The 19154-nt window shown below is 48.2% G+C and overlaps 2 protein-coding genes across 23 annotated transcripts in view; one reads left to right on the forward strand and one right to left on the reverse strand.

The window, feature by feature from the left end:
• Nucleotides 1–1864: 1864 nt before the first annotated feature.
• MRPS34 (mitochondrial ribosomal protein S34) lies at nucleotides 1865–3993 on the forward strand. Its single transcript, XM_075059491.1, has 3 exons — nucleotides 1865–2323; nucleotides 2404–2446; nucleotides 3273–3993. The coding sequence occupies exons 1-3, from the start codon at nucleotides 2006–2008 to the stop codon at nucleotides 3548–3550; spliced, it is 639 nt and encodes a 212-aa protein (XP_074915592.1). The 5' UTR covers nucleotides 1865–2005; the 3' UTR covers nucleotides 3551–3993.
• A 2608-nt stretch (nucleotides 3994–6601) lies between these two features.
• The window catches only part of MAPK8IP3 (mitogen-activated protein kinase 8 interacting protein 3), a 77533-nt gene continuing 64980 nt past the window's right edge, over nucleotides 6602–19154 (reverse strand). For 20 of the 22 annotated variants that reach the window (XM_075018230.1, XM_075018237.1, XM_075018228.1 and 17 more), the window contains 11 exons: nucleotides 18770–18956; nucleotides 17851–17973; nucleotides 17495–17575; nucleotides 16882–16949; nucleotides 15295–15443; nucleotides 14269–14440; nucleotides 14030–14143; nucleotides 12703–12741; nucleotides 10645–10824; nucleotides 10186–10329; nucleotides 6602–9613 (listed from right to left, as the gene is read on the reverse strand). In XM_075018230.1, coding sequence (XP_074874331.1) covers nucleotides 9492–9613; nucleotides 10186–10329; nucleotides 10645–10824; nucleotides 12703–12741; nucleotides 14030–14143; nucleotides 14269–14440; nucleotides 15295–15443; nucleotides 16882–16949; nucleotides 17495–17575; nucleotides 17851–17973; nucleotides 18770–18956 — 1379 coding nt within the window. In that variant the 3' untranslated portion in view covers nucleotides 6602–9491. The remainder of the gene's footprint in view (nucleotides 9614–10185; nucleotides 10330–10644; nucleotides 10825–12702; nucleotides 12742–14029; nucleotides 14144–14268; nucleotides 14441–15294; nucleotides 15444–16881; nucleotides 16950–17494; nucleotides 17576–17850; nucleotides 17974–18769; nucleotides 18957–19154) is intronic. The other 2 variants (XM_075018238.1, XM_075018239.1) reach the window with 1 other exon arrangement.

A 19154-nucleotide genomic window follows, 5' to 3' on the forward strand; every position in this document is an offset into this window, starting at 1 on the left:
CACGTGGGTGGGCGGGCTGTCACCGACCGCTCCCCCGAGGCGTGACTGCGGCTGCGGCCGCGGATTGGACGCCCGGTATCTTGATGACGTTGGGCTTGCGCGGGGCGGAGCGGCCCGGCCCGGCGCCGGCCCTGGCTTCGGCCTCGGCCTCTCAGCGGCTCACCCTGCCCGCCGGCGGCTCAGGAGGAGCTGTCAAGCAGGAGAACTTTGTGCTGAGCACGTCGGGGTAAGTGGTCGTGGCGGTCAGTGGGTGGCTGCTGCTCTGCTGGCCCCGCTGCCGGCAATGCCTGTGTTTGTGCCGGGGGCTTCCCTCTGTAGCCAAGGTCGCTGTTCCTCGAGCGTCTGCCGCAAAGTCTCTACAGCACCCCCACCGTGAAGGGGTTTTCTTTAAGAGGAGCTTTCGCCGTGAGGAAAAAGAAACGAAGGACCCCGTTGCTACCCAAGACGAGCTACTGTCAGGACGCCGGCTCTTGAGGGTGTCTGAGTTACCGGCAGACATTTGTGACCTGCGCTGGTATCTCCCAGTGACCCCCGTTAGGCCAAATTAGGAGGCGGTGGGTTTTAGAACATGGTTTGCGCTCCCTCTCCTGCCGTAGCAGGCAGGAGGTACTGTCTCTAGCCGACTGTCATGGAGTAGCATCAGTTTTTGCTGATGACTTGCCGTGTTTGGTGTTGTCCTTCCTTTCTCTGCGTCCGACTGAGCCAGTTTCACAATTTTTCAAGCATTCTTGTGTCCTCTTCTGCTCTGTGCCCCCACAGAAACCTGAATGTAGCTGCCTTAAAGGGCACGAGCTTGATACCTGTGCTGCATAGCCCTAGATGCGAGCTATCTGCTCTGTACCCTGTAACAAGTGTTTAATTGCTCTGCTTTTTTTCCCAAATTTGGGTGGACTGAGGTGGAGTATCTTATTCTAAATCAGTGTTTGTCAGCTTAATCAGGTATGTCCTCCTTGTTACAACTCCCCTGTCCTTTTTCAAGAGAGATGCGCCTTATTAGGACAAAATGTCCTATTCTAAGAGCATTAACAGCCTTTAAAATGGGTGTTTTGCTTGTTTTGTTGTGTAACACACCCTCCCACCCCACACTTTTCCTCCACACATTGATCTTGGCTGCTGACAAAAACCAGTCTCTGTATGCCCAAATGCCTTCAGTAAAGACTCTACAGCAGTACTGGAATGGATGTGTTTCCTTCAATATAAGATACGGGTTTAAAAAGAAAAAAAAACCTATCTCCTGACGGGTTTAATTTACCACTCTGTAGCCCAAATCCAGGGGCTAATAGAGCCAGACTTACGCGGTTTTCTACTCCTTCAATCTGCACCGCAGGCAGTGTGCCCATGCTGCCGGAGCCATTCACGCAGGGGGAGGGCAGCCGGTCCCGGGGAACAGAGTTACGAGACCCGGCTTCTGCTCTCGGCTCAGCTTCCGACTGTGATCGGGGGCAGACCCTCTGCGTGCCTTTGCCTTCCGAAGACCTGCCCGAGTGAACTCCTCTCCGGCTGCTAGTTCCCTTCTCCAGCGCCTGAAACAGGTGAATCTGGTCAAGGAGATTGTCCTGTCCCAGGCTTTCAGTTCTTGACATCCCCCTCAGCCACCGAAGCGTGCTGCCCCGGAGAGGCTGCCCGGCACCTTGAAGCGCCGGGCCGGGCCTGGCCGTGCCGAGAACCCGGCGTCTCCCACCGTGGCTCAGACCCACAGCCGACCCCGCACCTCCGGATTGGGCCAGAACCGGCAGCAGCGGGCAGGTTTCGCCGGGCAGGCCGCCTGGGGCCGCTGCCTGTCGGAGCGGTTCCGAGGGCGACCGGGTCAGAGCGAGGAGCCGCTTCGGCTCCCCGCGGGCGAGGTGGGTGCCGGGCGGCTGCGTCGCGGCACAAGCGTTCCGCCGCGGCACAAGCGTTCCGCCGCGGCCCCGGCGCCGGAGCGGGGCGGCTTCCGGGCGGCACGGGAAGCGACGGGCGGCGCGGTGGGCTCCCGGCGCAGCCCTCGGTCCCGCCGGCAGCCGCCATGGCCCGTAAGAAGCTGCACCGGCCCATCGCCGCCATGGCCAAGAAGATCCGCGAGTACCGGGCGCTGAAGAACCGGCCGCGGGACTCGCAGCGCTTCGCCCTGGACTACGAGACCATGCGGCGGCCGCTGACTCAGAAGCGGCTGCCGGTGCGGGCCTGGGAGGACGTGAGGAACGAGAACCGGCTCTTCGCGCTGCTCTGCCGCCTGCCGCGCTTCGGCGTGGGCCGCACCGTCACCCGCAAGTCCTGGCTGTGGGAGCACGACGAGCCCTGCTACTGGGTCATCGCCAAGGTGAAGGCGGACTACACGGCCGAGGTAACCAACGTCCCCCGGAGCCGCTCCCTGCCGCCGCCTCACCCCTTGCTGCCCTCAACGGGGTCTTGTTTTCTTTGCAGAACATGGATCACGGAAGAGCTTGGGGCTACCTGACCTTCAGAGGTAAAGCCGGCGTGTTTTCCCCCACACGCGAGGTGGGGAGAGAGCGTTTGTAGGCAGGACCGGAGAGTAATGGGTGGAGGGAGCTGCGGGAAAACCGCAGCCTTCCTGCTTGGGAGATTGGTTTTTCTTGGATCTGCTAAATCAGAAGGGAACTTCTCCCTTTTTTACTTCCAAACGCTGGGATTTAGCCCTCACAGAACACTGGGGGAGAGCCAGCGGAGGCTGACCTTGGGGAGCTAACAGCAGGTTAGGTGAGGCAACAGACTGTTTTGAGAGTTCGAAAGCAAGACAGAATGAACCCATGCAGGTATTCCAGGTAAAATAATCAGTAAAACAGGAGCAATGTAAGTAAACTTACGTTACTGGGATTTTAAATTAACGCTTCGAGGTGAGTGAATTTCCCTTTTTAAAGCTGCTTAGTATTAGGCATACAATTGTCTCTTACTAGAGTTTCTGAAACATTTCTCATTCAGAGGTTTTAAAGTTGTTGGGTATTGTTAACGTTAAATGTCCCAGGGAACTTTCATCAGTGTAGAGAGAAATTACTCTGGTTCCTTAGCCATGGAAGCTGAACTAGAGAGACACAAAGTGACATTTTAAATCAATGACTTGCCTGTAGGCCTTTCAGCCTGTTTCTGTTTTGATTTTTAAGGACAGAAGTGGGATCCCATAGCATAGCAGGGAGGATACTGTCCAAACCTTTACTATTCCTTTACTGTTGCTTGATGTAGCGCTTTTGATACTGGAGAGTTGACACTTGCTACATTTCCCTGAGGGAATTTGTTGTCAATAGCATTGTCCACTGGTGTTCATCATCTTTTCTCAGGCAAAACTGAAGAAGAAGTGAGAGAGATTGACAAAGTCATGTACCATGACTGGCGTATGGTGCCCAAGCATGAGGAGGAGGCCTTCAAGAAATTCACCCCAGTGCCAGAGGAGACCATTCGGTACCTTCCGTACCCACCTCTGCTCCGAGCCATGATCCTAGCACAGTGGCAGAAAGAGGGAAAGCCAATCACAGAGGAGCCAATGATTGATCTGGCAAAGATCACAGCCTCTCCCGTTCGGGGTACAAAGAAAAAAGCTGCAGGGACACCAGTATAAAGACTTGTTCTATGTCCTGAGCTCCCCACATGCTCTCCCTGTGTGTTAGAAGCATGTCATCATTCAGAAGACCCCCTTGTCCACTGTGGTATGGTGTACCCAGGTTTCCTAGCTTTCTCCCCAACCCTGTACAGTCACCTCATCTGAAAGGAAAGCTGCAGATACATTCATATTTTTTTTCATAACTTTGGTCTCAGTCAGCAGAGGAACCTTCTTGGTTCCCTGCATAGTCTCTGAAGACGTAGCTCCTGTCATCCAGCTACAATTCCTTGGAGCACAATTGCCTTTACAGCCTGAAAATTAGGTTTTTAAGAACATTTTTCAGATAACTTGGGTCCTACGTAAATCACGTAAAAACTACTGAGAATATCACGTTATTACACAGAGCTGTGTACAAATGTATCTACTAACAAAAATAAATGTTTTCTTATTTCTGCAGCAGAGTTCTAAGAAAACTTGGTATTTTTTTCAGTGCATGGAGATCATCGTGAGGTCCAAATGCAGAGCCATTACCTTACCCAATACAGGCACGGCATTGGATTCCTCTTAACCACTGCAAAATCATTTGGGTTACTTACATAGGATGGCAATGAACAACATGGGAGGAACATGGCTTTGGATACTAAGGTTATCCAAAGCTATCCATCTCTTATTCCCAGAGACGGCTGTCAGGAGAAATAATTTTAATTGTGGTGATGCAAAGTATAGAGGATTGGCTCTTACTATTTGAAGCCAATTGCAAATTAGCACCTGTTCAGCGCAGCATGGTGCGGTGAACGTTACGGAAATGCAGCTTCTTGGTGCAGTTCTTGGCATTTCATTTTCTCTTGCGGTGGCTGGGGATTCTGCTGCTGTGTTGGGGACTGCTGAAGGGTCTAGTCTGGGTGTGGGTGGAGGGGGCACAAGAGCTGTGCTGGTCTGTACCCTATGTACAGGACAGCTCCCTGCAGAAGCAGCTATTTAATTCTTTTGTCTGCTGTAGTAGGTAGTCAAGAGGTGCTGTTCCATTTGCTGCAGCATCCTGAAATCACAAGTAGCCTGAAGATATTTACCGAGGGAAAGCAAAAACTGGACTCTGCCCTGCCCAGTGTGTTGGCAGGCCTGGATGAGACAGGGGAACATGTGGCCTCAGCCACCAGGAAAAAGGCTGTCATCGGGCAGGAGCAAACAGATCAACATCAGCTACCTGGACTTCCACGGGGTTCCTCACCAGAGGCTCCTATGGGATAAGAGGGACGGTTTTTCTCACGAGTTAAAAGCTGGTCCTATGACAAGGCACAAAGGCTGGGAAGAGCTGAGCTCTTGTTCCTCCTCTGTGGTGGTGGGAGCACTGTGGGGCACGTGCCAGGGCTGGTTCACTGGCTTCGGCAGCAATGGGACAGTCCAGGGGAGGGAAAATCGGGAGTGTTGCTAAAGGCACAGACACTTTGAGCTGTGAGACTTCCCACTGCAGCTGATGGAAAAACAGCTTCTCTGGTTTCTATAGCCTCCGCTGCCAGGTGCTGAGCTGACCTGGTGCCTTATTTTGCTTTCTGTGACTGAGGTGCTACTGAACCAGCACACAAACTGAGGATGGGAGGGGTAGATGTGAGTTAGACGGGACAAGCAGAACAATCTAGTCCTCCGTCCTGCACAGCCAGGAGCTGAACACAGCCCCAGCACAGGCAGTGCCCTCCCTGACAGGGCAGAGGCTCACAGTCTGGACCATAGTAGGCAGAGCTAAGTGCTAGCAACAGGGTCCGCCAGCAGCCCCAGACAAGGCAAGAAATGACCCATAATCAGGGTCCATCCAGGAAGCCCAGCCAGGAGCAAAAGCAGATGGAGATAATACACCATAAGGCATAGAATCAAACAATGGCTTGGGTGGGAAGGGACCTTTGAAGATCTTCTAGTCCAAACCCCCAAGTCCCAGGGGTCCACCTGGGAGCAGCTGGAGAAAAGCACAGCTACAGCACAGCTCAGGCATAGACTGAAGGCCCCAGCTGGTGCTTAAATGAGGCTTGTGGCCTGCTGGTGATCTCAGGGCCTTAACACTTGGGTGGGGGGGTGTCTTCACACAGAGACCTGGGCAGCCTGAGCACCTTATCCGACTGTGAAGGTCCCCTTCCAGAAAGCTGCACAGCCCCGGTTTGCCACATATTGGATTCAATGCCTAGAACACGCTGGGACCTCTGCTGGACTCTCAAACCTGTGCGTTAACCTCCTGGGTCGTTTAACAGCATGGGGGTGGTGGTCTGAAGGATGACGGGAGTGAGCCCCTTCCTCAGCCAACCAGGTGGGTGCCAGACATGGCTGCACTTCACTCCGTACCTTGCTCAGACTGCTCCTGGCTTTACTGAAGGGTGCAGCCCCAGGGGTGCGTGACAGATCCCAGGCCCTCTTTCCAAACTTCATTGCTGAGGTGCTTCTATTAACCCAGGAGGTTGTACTTCACCCTGGCCTGCACAGGACTGCAGTGCAGGGGTTAGTCATGGAGGTGAGTCACCTTAGGGACCCCTGCTCAGGGCTGGAGCTGCTCCTGGTGTAAGGAGGTGAACTTTCTTGTCTATTATTGCTATGTACAGCCCTTGGATTAATGCAGTTCTACAAAATAAATACGAATGTGTCCAAGCACTGCTGGGACTAAGAGGAACTCACTTCCAGCAGTGCTGAATGTCATGGATTCCTATGGGACTTTGTGAAGTACCACCCTGTATTGACAGGTGACATCATTGGCAAATTGCTTGTTGAAAGCTGAGCCTGATGTGTTAACCCTGGCAGCTCACCTGAAGGGGACACCACAAGGACAGCTGCAGCTAGCCGCCAGCTGAACACTTGTCTTTTCCACCTTTTATTTCTGATGCTGGGAGAAGCTACAGATTGCACTGTGGCTTGCAGGACCAGACCCCTCTGCTCTGACCCAGTGAGCAATCCACATCTCATTTCTTGCCACTAAATTGCTCAATGGTGAACACTTGAGCTGCTATTCCCACCCTTTTAAGTGTCTTGCTGCTATTAATGACTGAGCAGAAATCCCAGTGCCTTTATAGGAACAAGATGCCCTGCACTTGGTGATGTTAACACATTTATTACATACAGAACAGATATGGTTCGTTGTTTGATAGCATAGGGGACAAAGCATGGGAACATATTCATACAGCAGTCTCTTTACAGAATGCCATCTTCAGACCAAATAGCGGAGTTTACAGGCCTTAAGACACTTTTTAAAATCCTTTTGTAACATACAAGATACTTTACATACATCACAGTGGAGATATGACAGGGAAGTGTGTTGAAGCCAGTCAGTTCTCACCTTGCTGCCCAGCAGCCACCAAATGCTCACAGGAGCTGACAGAAGAGGCTGGTTCTACTTAGCTGTAGCTGCCCCTCTTTGACATGTGCTTTTCTTGGAGGAAAACATGCACTGAGCTGGAAAGAAACCTGTTGGTAGAGGCCCGAGACTGTTTCCTGATGTTGCCAGGGCTCAGTAGGTGACAGGAGACTGAGTACTGTCACTTTGACTGCTAAAACCAGATACAGAACAAACAGTAAGAGGTAAGAACGTTGCAATTCTGTATTTTCCTATGGAAGAGTTGACAGAGCTAAGGAACTGGGCCTACTAGGGCTTTTATATTCCCCCTCCCCCCCCTTCAATTAGCCCAAATTACAAAGTTTACCTGGCCTTAACTGATGAACTGTTACATGTCTGTGGAATCTGTGGTCTAAATGTTGTTCTTGTTAATTTTAATGCATTCTGTGTTGTGATCCAATGAGCTCTTCCTAGCAGAAAGCATTTTGGGAAAGTGAACGAGAAGCTTGGCATGGTCAGCAGTGCCCTGGTGAAATGTCCCTGGTGAAAGGTCCCCCCACATGCAGGTGGTGTCTGCAAGCATCCCTTAGGCAAAGCCAACTGCAGAGCCTGGTGTGCCAATGGCTGGAGGACACCGTCCAGCTGGCTTCCTACCTCAGTAAAGAGTGGTGTGGGTGCCCGTGTCACCAGCACCACTCACAGGCAGCGTGGGCACCACTGTGGCTCTGTACCTTGGTGGCTGAGGCCTCTGTTCTCCAGGGATGTCCTCTTGCCTCCTTGCAGGAGAAAGGTATGCCCCAGCCTTTTCTGAACTGCAGATCCAAAAATCATTTCAGTGCTGCTGCATCAGGACAGATGCCACATGTTGGAGCTTCCCCTGGGAATACTGCATCCCTGCAGCACACAAGTAGCTTTAGATCACAAGCCTTAGGGGCAGCCTGCTCCATGGTGAGAAGCGCAGGACACAGCTGGGACCTTCCCAGGAGATGGAGGCTTCCCACAGCTGTCTCCATACCACCACACTGGCACAAGGACATCCCTGTGAGCCCCAGAGTGCTGCACAGCTCAGGGAAGAAACAAGATGACCACCAGGAGCTTCCAAATTCAACGCTAACAACTGCTACTTGCTCTAGTCCTGCACATCCAGGAGGGAGTGTTCAAAGGAAATGGAACTTGTCCTTGTGGAGACAGGACTGTTTCCGCTGTCAGAAAGGGAGGACAAACCACTGCCTCTACATCTGGAACTGCCATGTTCTGCACCTGGAGCTCAAAACTGCTCTCCCTGGCCCCAATTTTGCTGCTTCCCTTGAAGGAGGACTCACCTTTGCAATCCCCCAGCGCTCCTTAGACAAGGACGGCTGTCAGAATTTTTCTCAGGGGTTGTCAATTCTCTGCAGGAGTCAGAAACTTCCAGCTTTTCAAACTACTTAGTAACAAAGTCAGTGCTTGCAATGTTGGGTAAGAGGTCAGGAGATCTGGCCTCAATTCCTTTTTCTGTGTGACCTCAGATGAGACACAGCCTTTCTATACCTTGACTGCACCTACAGTCTTTCCTAACCAACAGCCAAAGTGTAAAGGAAAACAGACACCTCCTTCCAGCAGTTCCTGGGATGGAGACACAGCCTTATGTGTCAAGGTAATCTCAATGTGTTAATGCAGAATTCACAGCAGACCAAGCAGACCAATGTCACCTGCCCTTGCCTGTGTTTTAAAAGCCAACAAATGCTATGCAGAGAGAGCTTTCTCCTGAACCTTTCAGAATGAATTCGAGTTCTTTTCTGCATTTTTGGAAAGGGGAGTTAACAAGTATTGCTGCCTTTTCTGCTCTTAAAATAGCAAGGTTCCAGTACCCCTTTGCTACCACAGTTCCCAAAGGCCCTGTGGCCTTCATGATCAAACACCTTTCTCCTATCTGAGGCTACCAAACAATCCTCTCTGGACACACAGAGTCACCCAGCACGCGACTGCTGAGACAACAACAGCAGCAGAGGAGGGAGACTTTCCATCTGCAAGTATGGAGGATGTGTTCCCCACAGTAATGGCACTGCTGCCTTCTCCAGCCAAAGAGCAGAAATGCTGCCCAAACCCTGACACTCCTTTCTATTAAGGGTTCCTTGGACTCAGCTGTTCTCAGTCCGTAGCACATTATTCTGTCCTTAAGGGTGGATAAGGTGAAGAGTCCACCAGTGAACGAGAAAGGACTTCTGCTAGGGTGCTGTAGAAGTTGTGATTCACCATCACTGCTTTGGCGGGGGACGCCAGGGGGACATACTTCTTTCTCATGCAGGTGGGAGTGAGGCAACCTGCCAGAGAACCTGAGCCACCACCCATCCAGCTGCCAGCTCCCGAGCGCTGGGCAAAGGCTTTGCACAGTTCTAGCTCCAAGCTTCACTTCATCGATGCACTGCCATTTCTCTCCTTGTAGATGCCAGCTCCAGAGCAGAACAATAATCCAACCACGCAGAAAGCGCACGGGCCCAAGATGAAAGCTGCAAGTTCAGAGGTTAGAAGGGGGTCACAGTCCAAGGCAGGAGCCGTTGCAGTTGTCTGGGGTCGGTTTCCAGCAGTAGGTATAATGCAGGCGTTCTGTATGTACATCTTGGCATTCAGGCGGGAGGAGGGACACTTACATTGGTGGGAAAGGAGAAATTCTCACTCAGGGATGTATGATACCTGCCACACAATAATGTGGCTCCTTTCAGCCTTGGAAAGTACTGGCTTCACCTGGGTGGCATCTCCTGCATTCTCCTCTGTCTCATCATCTTCTCCATCCCCTGAAGAGAAAACAGAGAGTAAAAAAGGCAAGAAAGAAAATCCCAAATTGCACTGCTCTGGAATACTTCCAAAGAGGCTAATACCCCTGTTAGAGTCTCAGCAGTCTGACAACAGAGAGCATGAGCTAAGACCTTCCTTTATGCCTGGAGAACATTTATAGCCACATGGAGCTTTTCTGAAGCAGGACTGTATGGATGGAACAAACCACCTCCAGCAGTAGGGAAAATCATCCTTCCTTTTGGGGAAGCCAATGTTTACAACACAGAGCGCCCTGGAGCAGCACAGGTGACCACAGTAGGGCAGCAATGTTTGGAGCCAGTAGCACAGATGGCTTTATTCTCTCCAGGGCCATTAACGTAGATTGCGTGGCACTGCAGGCACAGGCAGGGGCAGGGTTTGGCAGTCTTGTGTTGTGCAAGGAAAATGCTTGCTATCTGCCCTCACAGCCAAAGGCAGGAGAAACAGAGAGCAGTGCTTTTCAGATTTCACTCCCACGACAGTGATCCCTCTCTCCATGGCCACAGCCCCGCACCCCTTCCCGTTCCAGATGCCTCCCACCACAGGCGCTCACCGATCCGGAAATCGATGTATCCTTCTCCTCCGCTCAGCACCAGGACATTCTTCAGCTTCTGCCCCTCGGTCTCTGTGGCCGCTGTGCTGGGGTTCTCTGAAGGGCTGTCCAACACACTCCCATTCAGGGTTGCTAGGACATTGCCTGGGAGAGGACAGAGGTGCTGTCAGTGCCTCTGCTCAGCCCTCACGCAGTTAACACACACACGCACACACAAACGCACACATACACAGACACACACACATGCACAGAGACACACACACAATTGGGCAGGCCAATTCCTTCTGCTGTGAAATCTGGAAGTCACTGCAGTTTAAACTATTGATGTCTGAGCCACAGTGATCTGCAAGCACTAGAAATGCCATGGACAGCCATCTGCTGCAGATCAGCTGAAGCTCCTGCTACAGAATGGACAGTGAGACAAGACCCTCAACAAGGAAAGGCTGTGCTCATCCTTACCAGGCACAGAGACGAAGAACTTGACAGCATCACGGTGCCCATGGAAACAGAGCTGTGCTTGAGCCATGGAGCAGTAGGGAATGAAACTGCTGGCAGATTTGTCGCTGTTGTCATCACCATACACATGGATGACCCCACCAGAGCGGCTGCCCTCTCCAGAGGTTGGTGAGGTCTTGTTGGCTGGGGACATGGAGGAGGAATATTGTCAGCGATGGCTTTGACTCCCATTTACAGAAGGGACTCAATCAAAGAGAAAACTCATGAGCCATGAAGGAAAACCTTTAAGGGTGCAGGTCTCTTTAAAGGTCTTGTGTAAAGGATGTGATGGAGGAGACCACACAAAACTGTACAGTCCCTCTCTTAGGCTGGTAACAATCCACTCATGGTAACAAACTATGTTTTCTCATCAAATCTAGTATTTGGCTACTAGTGAGGCACACATCCCTGGATGTGCTAGGCAAGAGTGATCCTAGGGCAAGCTAGACAAGGTCTCTGCGGTGTCCAGTGAAGGCCTCTTCACCAGCAGCGATCCTGTCCAGCCTTCAGAAATGACCTACAGTCCTAGGATCAACTTTGGTCTTTTGTACCTGGCAGGGTATCCAAAGGTGTCCACTGTACCCGTGAGACCTTAAGGGCACCTGGAGGACAATTATTGCTATTTTCTGGATTGGTGAAGTTGCTCAGTTTCCAAGTTAAGTCTTTTGCTCATGCCAAGCCATGAGCACACAGGCTGCTGAAAACAGTCTCTGGGTATAGTGAAGGCCTCTCAGACCAGTAAATGTCACAGCAGTGGAGTGAGGTCCTTCCTTAGTCCTTGATTTAGCCGTGACACCAGAAGATCAGCTACTCAAGCCATGAACATCTGAAAGATGCCCACCATCAGCTTCCAAGGATTTCAAGGTGGGCTCAGGGGCCAGCATCCTTCATGTCCAGGCTCTAAGAATGTGAATGCTTCCACCCACTAAGGAACAGAAACCAGTGCTCAGAGCTCAGCACGGGAGATGCTTTCCTTCCATATGCACCCACATCAGTAAAACAGGAACAGTACTAAAATCAGAAGGCTTTCACTTACTGTGAGAGAACTGAATTACTTGCTTAATTATCTGTAATTCTGTATTTTGGCTTGGGCTGGATTTCAATTAAGTGACTTGGACAAAGCAGACTTTTACCTATCAGACTCAAGCCAGGATGGCGAGACAAGTACAAATATTTTGATGGAAGAATGAGAATCAGTGTGTGCAGGGGGAAGATCCTCAAGATGAAGGCTCTCTGCACCTCTGTGCTTTGGTTTGCTGTGAGCAGCTACAACTGGCTGAGCTCATCTGATCGACAGACGGGGCTGGTACTAGCACTTCTCACTCAGTATCTGGCTTCTTACTGCAACCAGTATCAGATGCTTTAAAAGGAGGAGACATATGTTGATAATGCTTCTGGACGGCCACAGAAATGCCTTACAATGACAAAAAAAATACTCCTTTCTGACCCTGGAAGGGCTAAGGTAAGCGTAAATTTGAACTCAGGCCCTGCCTTAACTGGCACAAACTCACACAATTTTTAACGTTTACCAAAGTCCCCTCTGGTTAAAAGTGTTGGTTGATTACTTGCAGCTGGCAGGTGCCACAGCACCTACTGCCAGTGGCCTGGAACTGATGACAGAAGTATCCTTGGAAAACCAAGCATGACCAAGGAAGACCTTGGAAGAACAGTCTACTCCTGTTTCCTGGAACTCTATGACTCAATGAACCTTTACAGTCCCTATCTCAAACCTGGCCTACCACAATAAGGGAACTACTGATGAAGAATAAAGTACTCTTGACAAAAAAAAAAAAAACCAGGGATGGCTGATGAGATGGATGAAAATGTTTTTAGCCATGGGAAATGAGGATATTTACACTACTGTCTCTGGTCGCTTTTCTCAGATGCAACTTAAAATGAAAGCCTGATGAGGAAAAATGGATGGAGAGAGCTGAATGGCAGGATGGAAGGGTGGGAAAGTGACTGCAAAGGTGAATGGGTGCAAAAGGAGTGAAAGCTGAAGGAAGGAGGCAATGGACTTACCCCGGAGCCCAAGGAGTTGGCCTCGGTGGAGGACTACAGCTAGGCACAGGCAAGGAGTGGGAACACAGAGGGGCAAGGGGAGAGACAGGCAGGACGGGAGAGAAGAAAAAGGTGATTACTGGGAGAAAATTCAGGGAACAACAAAAATGTATAAAACCTAGAGAAACCGCAACAGGAGCTACAGGCTCTGATCAGTTTATACCAACACTATTCTTGCTCACTTTGCTCTTATCTTACAAGGACAAATGTAGTATCTGAGATCGGAGAGGGACCATGGTCACAAGGATCCATTGCTAAAGTTTCTACTAAGGCCTTACTGCTTACCACATTTTTACAGAAACACTGAAAGATAATGCAACTGGTTTACAGCAGGGAACAAGCTTAACTCAGAATTAAGACACCAGCCCCAAGAAAGAATGGGCTTTAAAACAGGGATTCAGAAATGAGACCAAGATTGCAATGCGCAAAGACGACTGTGTCACTGGCTTCCTGGTGTCAGCCCTGGGTATATCCAGCTCCACTAGCCTTAGAGGAGACCATCTCAGCCCTCAAATCCTACTCCCCCATTATAATCTGGAACAGACCTGCAAAGTTAGATGCTGACTGGCAGGTACAGAACAGGATTACTAAGAGCTTCAACTAAACTTCCAGCTCCAGAGATGCACCTATTAACTACTACTGCTGGGTCTGCTCACCAGGTTGGATTTGGTGTAGGATACTGATTTCTACTAAATAAAAGCTGAGCCCTAATTTGAGTAAATGAAGCTTTTCTAAGGTCAGTTTCTGGAAAATACTGTTATGGAGACTTTTAGATGTCTGTGCCAAAACAAAATTTCCAGGGAGATCTTCCTGGTGACTTCTCAACCCATGGCCTCCTTTTGAAGACTTACTACAATTCCCAAAGCTTTGTTTCTCCTGGTTTCCAGTAGCTACAGAATCAGTTCCCATCAGCCTGCTCTGTCAAGGTCACACTCAAAAAAGACGACTGTATAGATGGTAGAGATGTCATTGGTCCTCCAAGAAGTAAATGCCTTCAACTGAACTGAAAGGGACAGTAACAAATACCTATTTGGTTTTAAACAGGTTAAATCCACTCAACTGAACACTTAATTCCTTAATAAGGAAGAGTTAAACCAAGTTCAGGGTTGTTCATACTCAGGGCTCTCCTCTCTGAACGCTGCTATGATCAAAGGTGTGTCAGGTTCAGAGTAAAAATGTCCAGAAAGCATTAGCCTGTCAGAACCATCCGCCATGCTGCACAAATAACACACAAAAGCATTCTTTTTATAGGGGGGATGAAGAAGTATCTCCAATAAATGTCACTTACTCTCAGTCAATGGAATGGAGATGACGACACCGTTCCCTGTCCCTACCCAGAGGCGGTTGCCAGCAATGAGCAGGGCTGTAATCCGCACGAACGAGAAGCCCAGCTTTCCAGTGCCTAGTAAGCATGCATAAGAATTGAAGAGTCAGTTACGACTTTGGGCAAGGTCTGCTAATGAATTCTGATTTTTCTCTGATCTCAGTAAGCAGCAGAACATTTATCGACAGTCCCTACTGCCTCACCTAGCATCTTGCTGACGTAAGGCTCAATGTCGACATCTTGCAGATGTTGATGGCTGTGGGCATGGTAAAGCCTCAGAGTGGAGTCCAGGCGGATAGAAACCCATACTCCATCTCCAATCCATGCCAGCTGTCGCACCTGACTCTCCCGCCGAGGGTGGGCATCAAAGGATTTCTGAAATGCCAAATAGGTGGACCAATGTGAGTTCACAAAAGGTCTGCAATTATCTACACTTATACTCCATTTTCCTCAACTGAGATCACTTGTTTGGATTTCAAAGCTCCTGGAGAAAATGTGTTAATGCCAGCTGACCTCAGAAGTTCACTACAGTATACAAAAATTCCCTCTCTTGAAATGATTTTGTATAACAGCTCTGCAGAGATTATGGTCTTTGCAAACCAATTCATGAGCTAGAACATTTAGAAACCAAGAGTTTTCAATATGCTTGGTAGAAAAGGAAAACACACAACTCCAGTATAAATTCCAAAGATCAAACTGCCTTGGCTCACTGATATGAACTTCAGATTCAACACTTCTTCTCCTGTTACTAGAATTATTGCAAGCACTGTCAAGTAAGTTTGTACCAACACCACTGTGTTGAATTTCAAACAAAAAGCTCTAAACATCATTTTTTTCTTAGGCAAGTAGGATCACTAAGGCTTGCTAACTGTACTCTTCCTTTGTGCCACAATGCCCACAGATGGAGAAGTCTTAGATCATATATGAAGGGCAGCTGTAAAGCACGCATGTACTTCTGTACAGTACGTGGCCTCACAGATTCACTAATAAAAGCAAAGAAAGTGCTCAGTTTAGACTTATCTAAGGATTTAAGCTTTGCAAAGGGAGGAAGGAATAAATACCCCCCTGGCAGATTGGGTCATAACTTGACCCAGATTGACTGTTTGGGTCCTACCGTCAGCAATGACAATACAAAGGTTCTGCATTTCCATGCACTGCTGCAGAAAACAGCTATAAGAATAAATACAACACAAGCATGTGCATGCATACACACACATTTGCTCTCTTACCTCAATCTGCATTGTCTTAGGTTGGATAACATGGATTTTGTTCTTGTAGCCACACCAGACTCTATCATACACAACAGCCATGCAGCGGATGGAATGGTGAGTGTGACCGAGGTCCATTAGATGGTAATTACTGAGATCCCACTGACCGTCTAAGGTGGAAAACAAGTGCAGAAAGATGCATCTCCTTCATGACATGTCAGTATACAACAGAATCATCTACCTTTCCATGTATAATTAAGTATACAGGCTTAGCTAGTACTCAGATGCTCATTTTGCTTATGTCTGTGAACTTCCTATGAACCCGTAATACTATATGGGCAGAGTCTTATACTTACGAAACACATGACAATAAAGTTTAGTTTGGTGGGCTGAAAGCTCTCCAAATCAGGCTATTTTAAACATCCTTTTACTGTAATGAAGTGAACAGGCTTCTCTAACAAGTACAACAAAAACAGCAGCGGAAGAAGAAAGACAGCCTAACAAGACTATGAGGAAAATTAAAAGGAAATGGACCTTGTGGTGAGGCTTCCTCATATCAGACGGACAACATAATTTTGCCGAAGTGTCAAATCCAGGATAAGGAATCAATCTCCCTTCTCTCATGCTTATTTTCTAACTAACCTAGCAGATACTGTGTCTTTCACAGACAGGTGGCCTCTACGTCATGAAGCTTTTTCCTGTTTCTGATGGGAACAATTTTTATGTGTCAATGGTCAGGCTTGAACTCATGATAAAGGCTGAATCAAAATTTAAATTGCACAAAACCAGAAATCTCTGTATTTCAGCTTGATGGATAAACTGCTACTCAATGAATAACTAAATTCTTAATATACAAACAGTAGTCACAGTTAGCAAATTCCTCTGTGTTTTCAGGTATGAACACAGCTCAGGAACTGCTCAAGCCATAGGCAAACAAAGCCTACAACAGTAAAGAGGACAAGAAATATAGAATTCAAAAAATATCTTGAAGTGACAAGATTAAGGCAGGTCAGATTACTCAGACATCTCTTTTTTGCAACACAAAAAACTGACCAAGTGTAATGCAAAGGTTCCATTTATTTGGGATTTCCAGACTTCCAGAGAATCCCAGCTCTGCCTCCTGTGTATGCAGTGATCAATTCCACTACTTATATAGAGTCCAATGTCTGTGGGAAGCAGCAGTCCTATTTGCAACTGCACAGATGATCTGCTCGGGTACAGCCTAAGCTGTGTGGAGCTCCCTGTGCATGCCCTGTTACAGTTGATTTGTGAAGGCAGAGTAACACCGACATGGCCCAAATGCATTAAACTTACCAAGCATGCCTCAAATAACTGCACAGCATATGTACTCCCAAAAGTGTTGCATTTACCCTGCATGTGCTATACAGAAGACACACGCATGGTTTTGTTTAGAAAAGCTCAGGAAATGGTGTTAAAGTATGCCTTAGATGTTTTAGGATAAGGATTACATGTGTATAATAGCTATGCATTTTAATCATGTTTGTACTCTGGCAAGCCAGCACCTTTCCTTCTCGATTCAGAATAGCATTTCATCCATTGCTACATTTCCAGCCAAGTTTGGTTTTCTCTTACTACGTTGATTCTTACCTTCTCCCCGGTGGAATATGGCTAGTGTTCCATCTGCCAGAGCAACAAGAACCCTCCCTTTCACATGCCTGCAATCACAGAAAAGTAAATACTTAAAAAACCTGTAAAAGTAAGGGACTAACAAATCCTTTTTGACATCCACGCACACCATCTTTATGTTCTTTCTACAATTCCCATTCAGTTTAGCACTTGCAGGAAAATCCTGCAAGGGATGAGGGTCATACCTCTTACCTTCATTGTAGTAAGATCATTCATAAATTTCCTGTTGAGGTTAACTTCTCCTTCGCACTACAAACTCCATCAATTTCAACAAATTCCACCTAATTTACACCCCAGTGAAGTTTTGCCTTTCTCCTTCCCACTTATTTCCTCCTTATACTGCTAATCTCATTTAGTACCTTATTCACTGAACTGGGTCAGGTCTGCAGTTGAGCAGGAAAATGGCTCAGTATGAGGCTTTCCAGTAACAAAAACCCTGGGAAACTTTCCTCACAAACCCATGCACTTAGAAGAGCAAAGAAAAAGATGACTGACAAAGAGCTGCTACCCCCATCTAAAATATTGCTTAGGCACTGAACCTCCTCCTTCAGTGTCCCATGGCATGCACACTTACACTAGACTCAGTACAGAGTCCTTCAGCTTTATTGAGTGCAGACACTTCTTCCAGTTGGATACAGCCGAGTGCACATAAAGCCTGTGAGAAAGGACAAATCAGGGAGGGTTAGCAGCAAGGCCCCACACCTTCAGCCTGACTAGGCTTGAGTCTTTTCTGCTGGTAGGAAAGGTGGAGGTTAGGTAAGAAATCGAGGTTAAATCCCTGTGCCTATGATGAGCTGAGGGCTCAGAACAACAATGAGCAATGAAAACCTACTCCAGAATCAAGACATGAACTAAAGGTGTGCAGACATGAAAAGTGGAGCCCAGGCAATGGAGGTGACAGAGAGATCTGCCAGCCCAAAGGGAACCTACCAGCCGTTCTGTGCTCCCAGCCACATGGTGGGGGCAGCACTGGTGCAAGTCCCAGCAGCATCCCCATTCAACTCCTGATCTGGCAGTGTTGTGCTTGACTCTGTCTTCAGCTGTCCATTCTCCCTGACGAGACCAAAGAACACTGTTAGAGGCTTTAGTAGCAGCAACACACACAGAATACCCATCTACGCTCACAATCTGGCATTCACAAGCAGACAAGGGCCCTTGTATACACAAATCGCTTCCTTCTCTTCAGTGTTTTTTAATTGCTTGACTCCTGAATCTGCAATTTGCAAAACTTCCTTTTTTCCCCACCAATACAAATAGCAAGTACTTCAAATCTATAGAACTTAACTTAGTGTTTGGCAGTACTATTGCAAAAACTATTTTCTCAGTTCATTTCCAACTTCAACAGAAACAACTTAGAACAACTTGGTCATTTAGGAACAACTTCTATCCAAGACTTCCACCTTGCTCCTCAGGCCATCACATCAGACTCATTTATCTTAAGAATTTTTGGGTGGTGAATACGCTTTCTTCATTGTCTTTACAGCACGTTAGAGGTACTACTAGAATAAATCAATTATCATTTTTACACATGAATCAATAAGTTCCTTCAGTAAGAACATTAAGTGTACATGTACTTTGGAAGATCTGTCTTAACAGCAGGTCTAGATTCATACTGAGAGATCAAATATTTGCACTTAAACAGCTGACACAGTCTGCTGCAGGCTGAACCATGTTTATTTTCATTTCCTTTCTTTCTCTCCTTATCATCCCATTTGTAATACTATTTGGGCACAAAACTGAAAAAAGTTTGACACTTTATCAGAAGATCAGGCTAGTTCTCGTATCAAAAAGCTTATGAAAACAGAGCTGATAAATAACTAAGCTGGCACTTTGGCCTCAGACTGCCTACCCGTTCTGCCTAAGAGGTGCCTGTGCAGGGACTGGATCTGTAAACACGTGCTCCGTGAGGGGCCCAGGCCGAGCCTGAGCAGGATCTGCCTCGCTTGTACCGTTCTCTGGTACCTCTGTAGCTTCTGTTGCCTCCTCAGTAGACTGCGACTGGTTGATCTTCCCATTGCAGACAGCAGCCACCTCACCTAAAAGACAAAGAACAGCATGAGACATACTGGAGAATGAGCTGGTAAGTTAGCTATATAGAAATCAGGCTGTTAATTTTTTAATTTATCCCTCCTTGCCAAATTCAGTCAAGCCCTGAGCCTGCACCACAGACAGCAGCTCATCCAGTGTTTTCTGCTCAGATGGGGAACAGAGGCTATTTTACAGTGAGGCACAAT

The sequence above is a fragment of the Buteo buteo genome, chromosome 29 (genome assembly GCF_964188355.1).
Source record: "Buteo buteo chromosome 29, bButBut1.hap1.1, whole genome shotgun sequence".
Taxonomy (NCBI): domain Eukaryota; kingdom Metazoa; phylum Chordata; class Aves; order Accipitriformes; family Accipitridae; genus Buteo; species Buteo buteo.

Bases quoted from the DNA above. Each gene is read 5' to 3' on its own strand.
- MRPS34 (XM_075059491.1), top strand. From the start codon at position 2,006: ATGGCCCGTAAGAAGCTGCACCGGCCCATCGCCGCCATGGCCAAGAAG. The intron at 2,324-2,403 runs GTAACCAACGTC...TTTTCTTTGCAG, and splicing joins AGGCGGACTACACGGCCGAG to AACATGGATCACGGAAGAGC. The intron at 2,447-3,272 runs GTAAAGCCGGCG...ATCTTTTCTCAG, and splicing joins GGGCTACCTGACCTTCAGAG to GCAAAACTGAAGAAGAAGTG.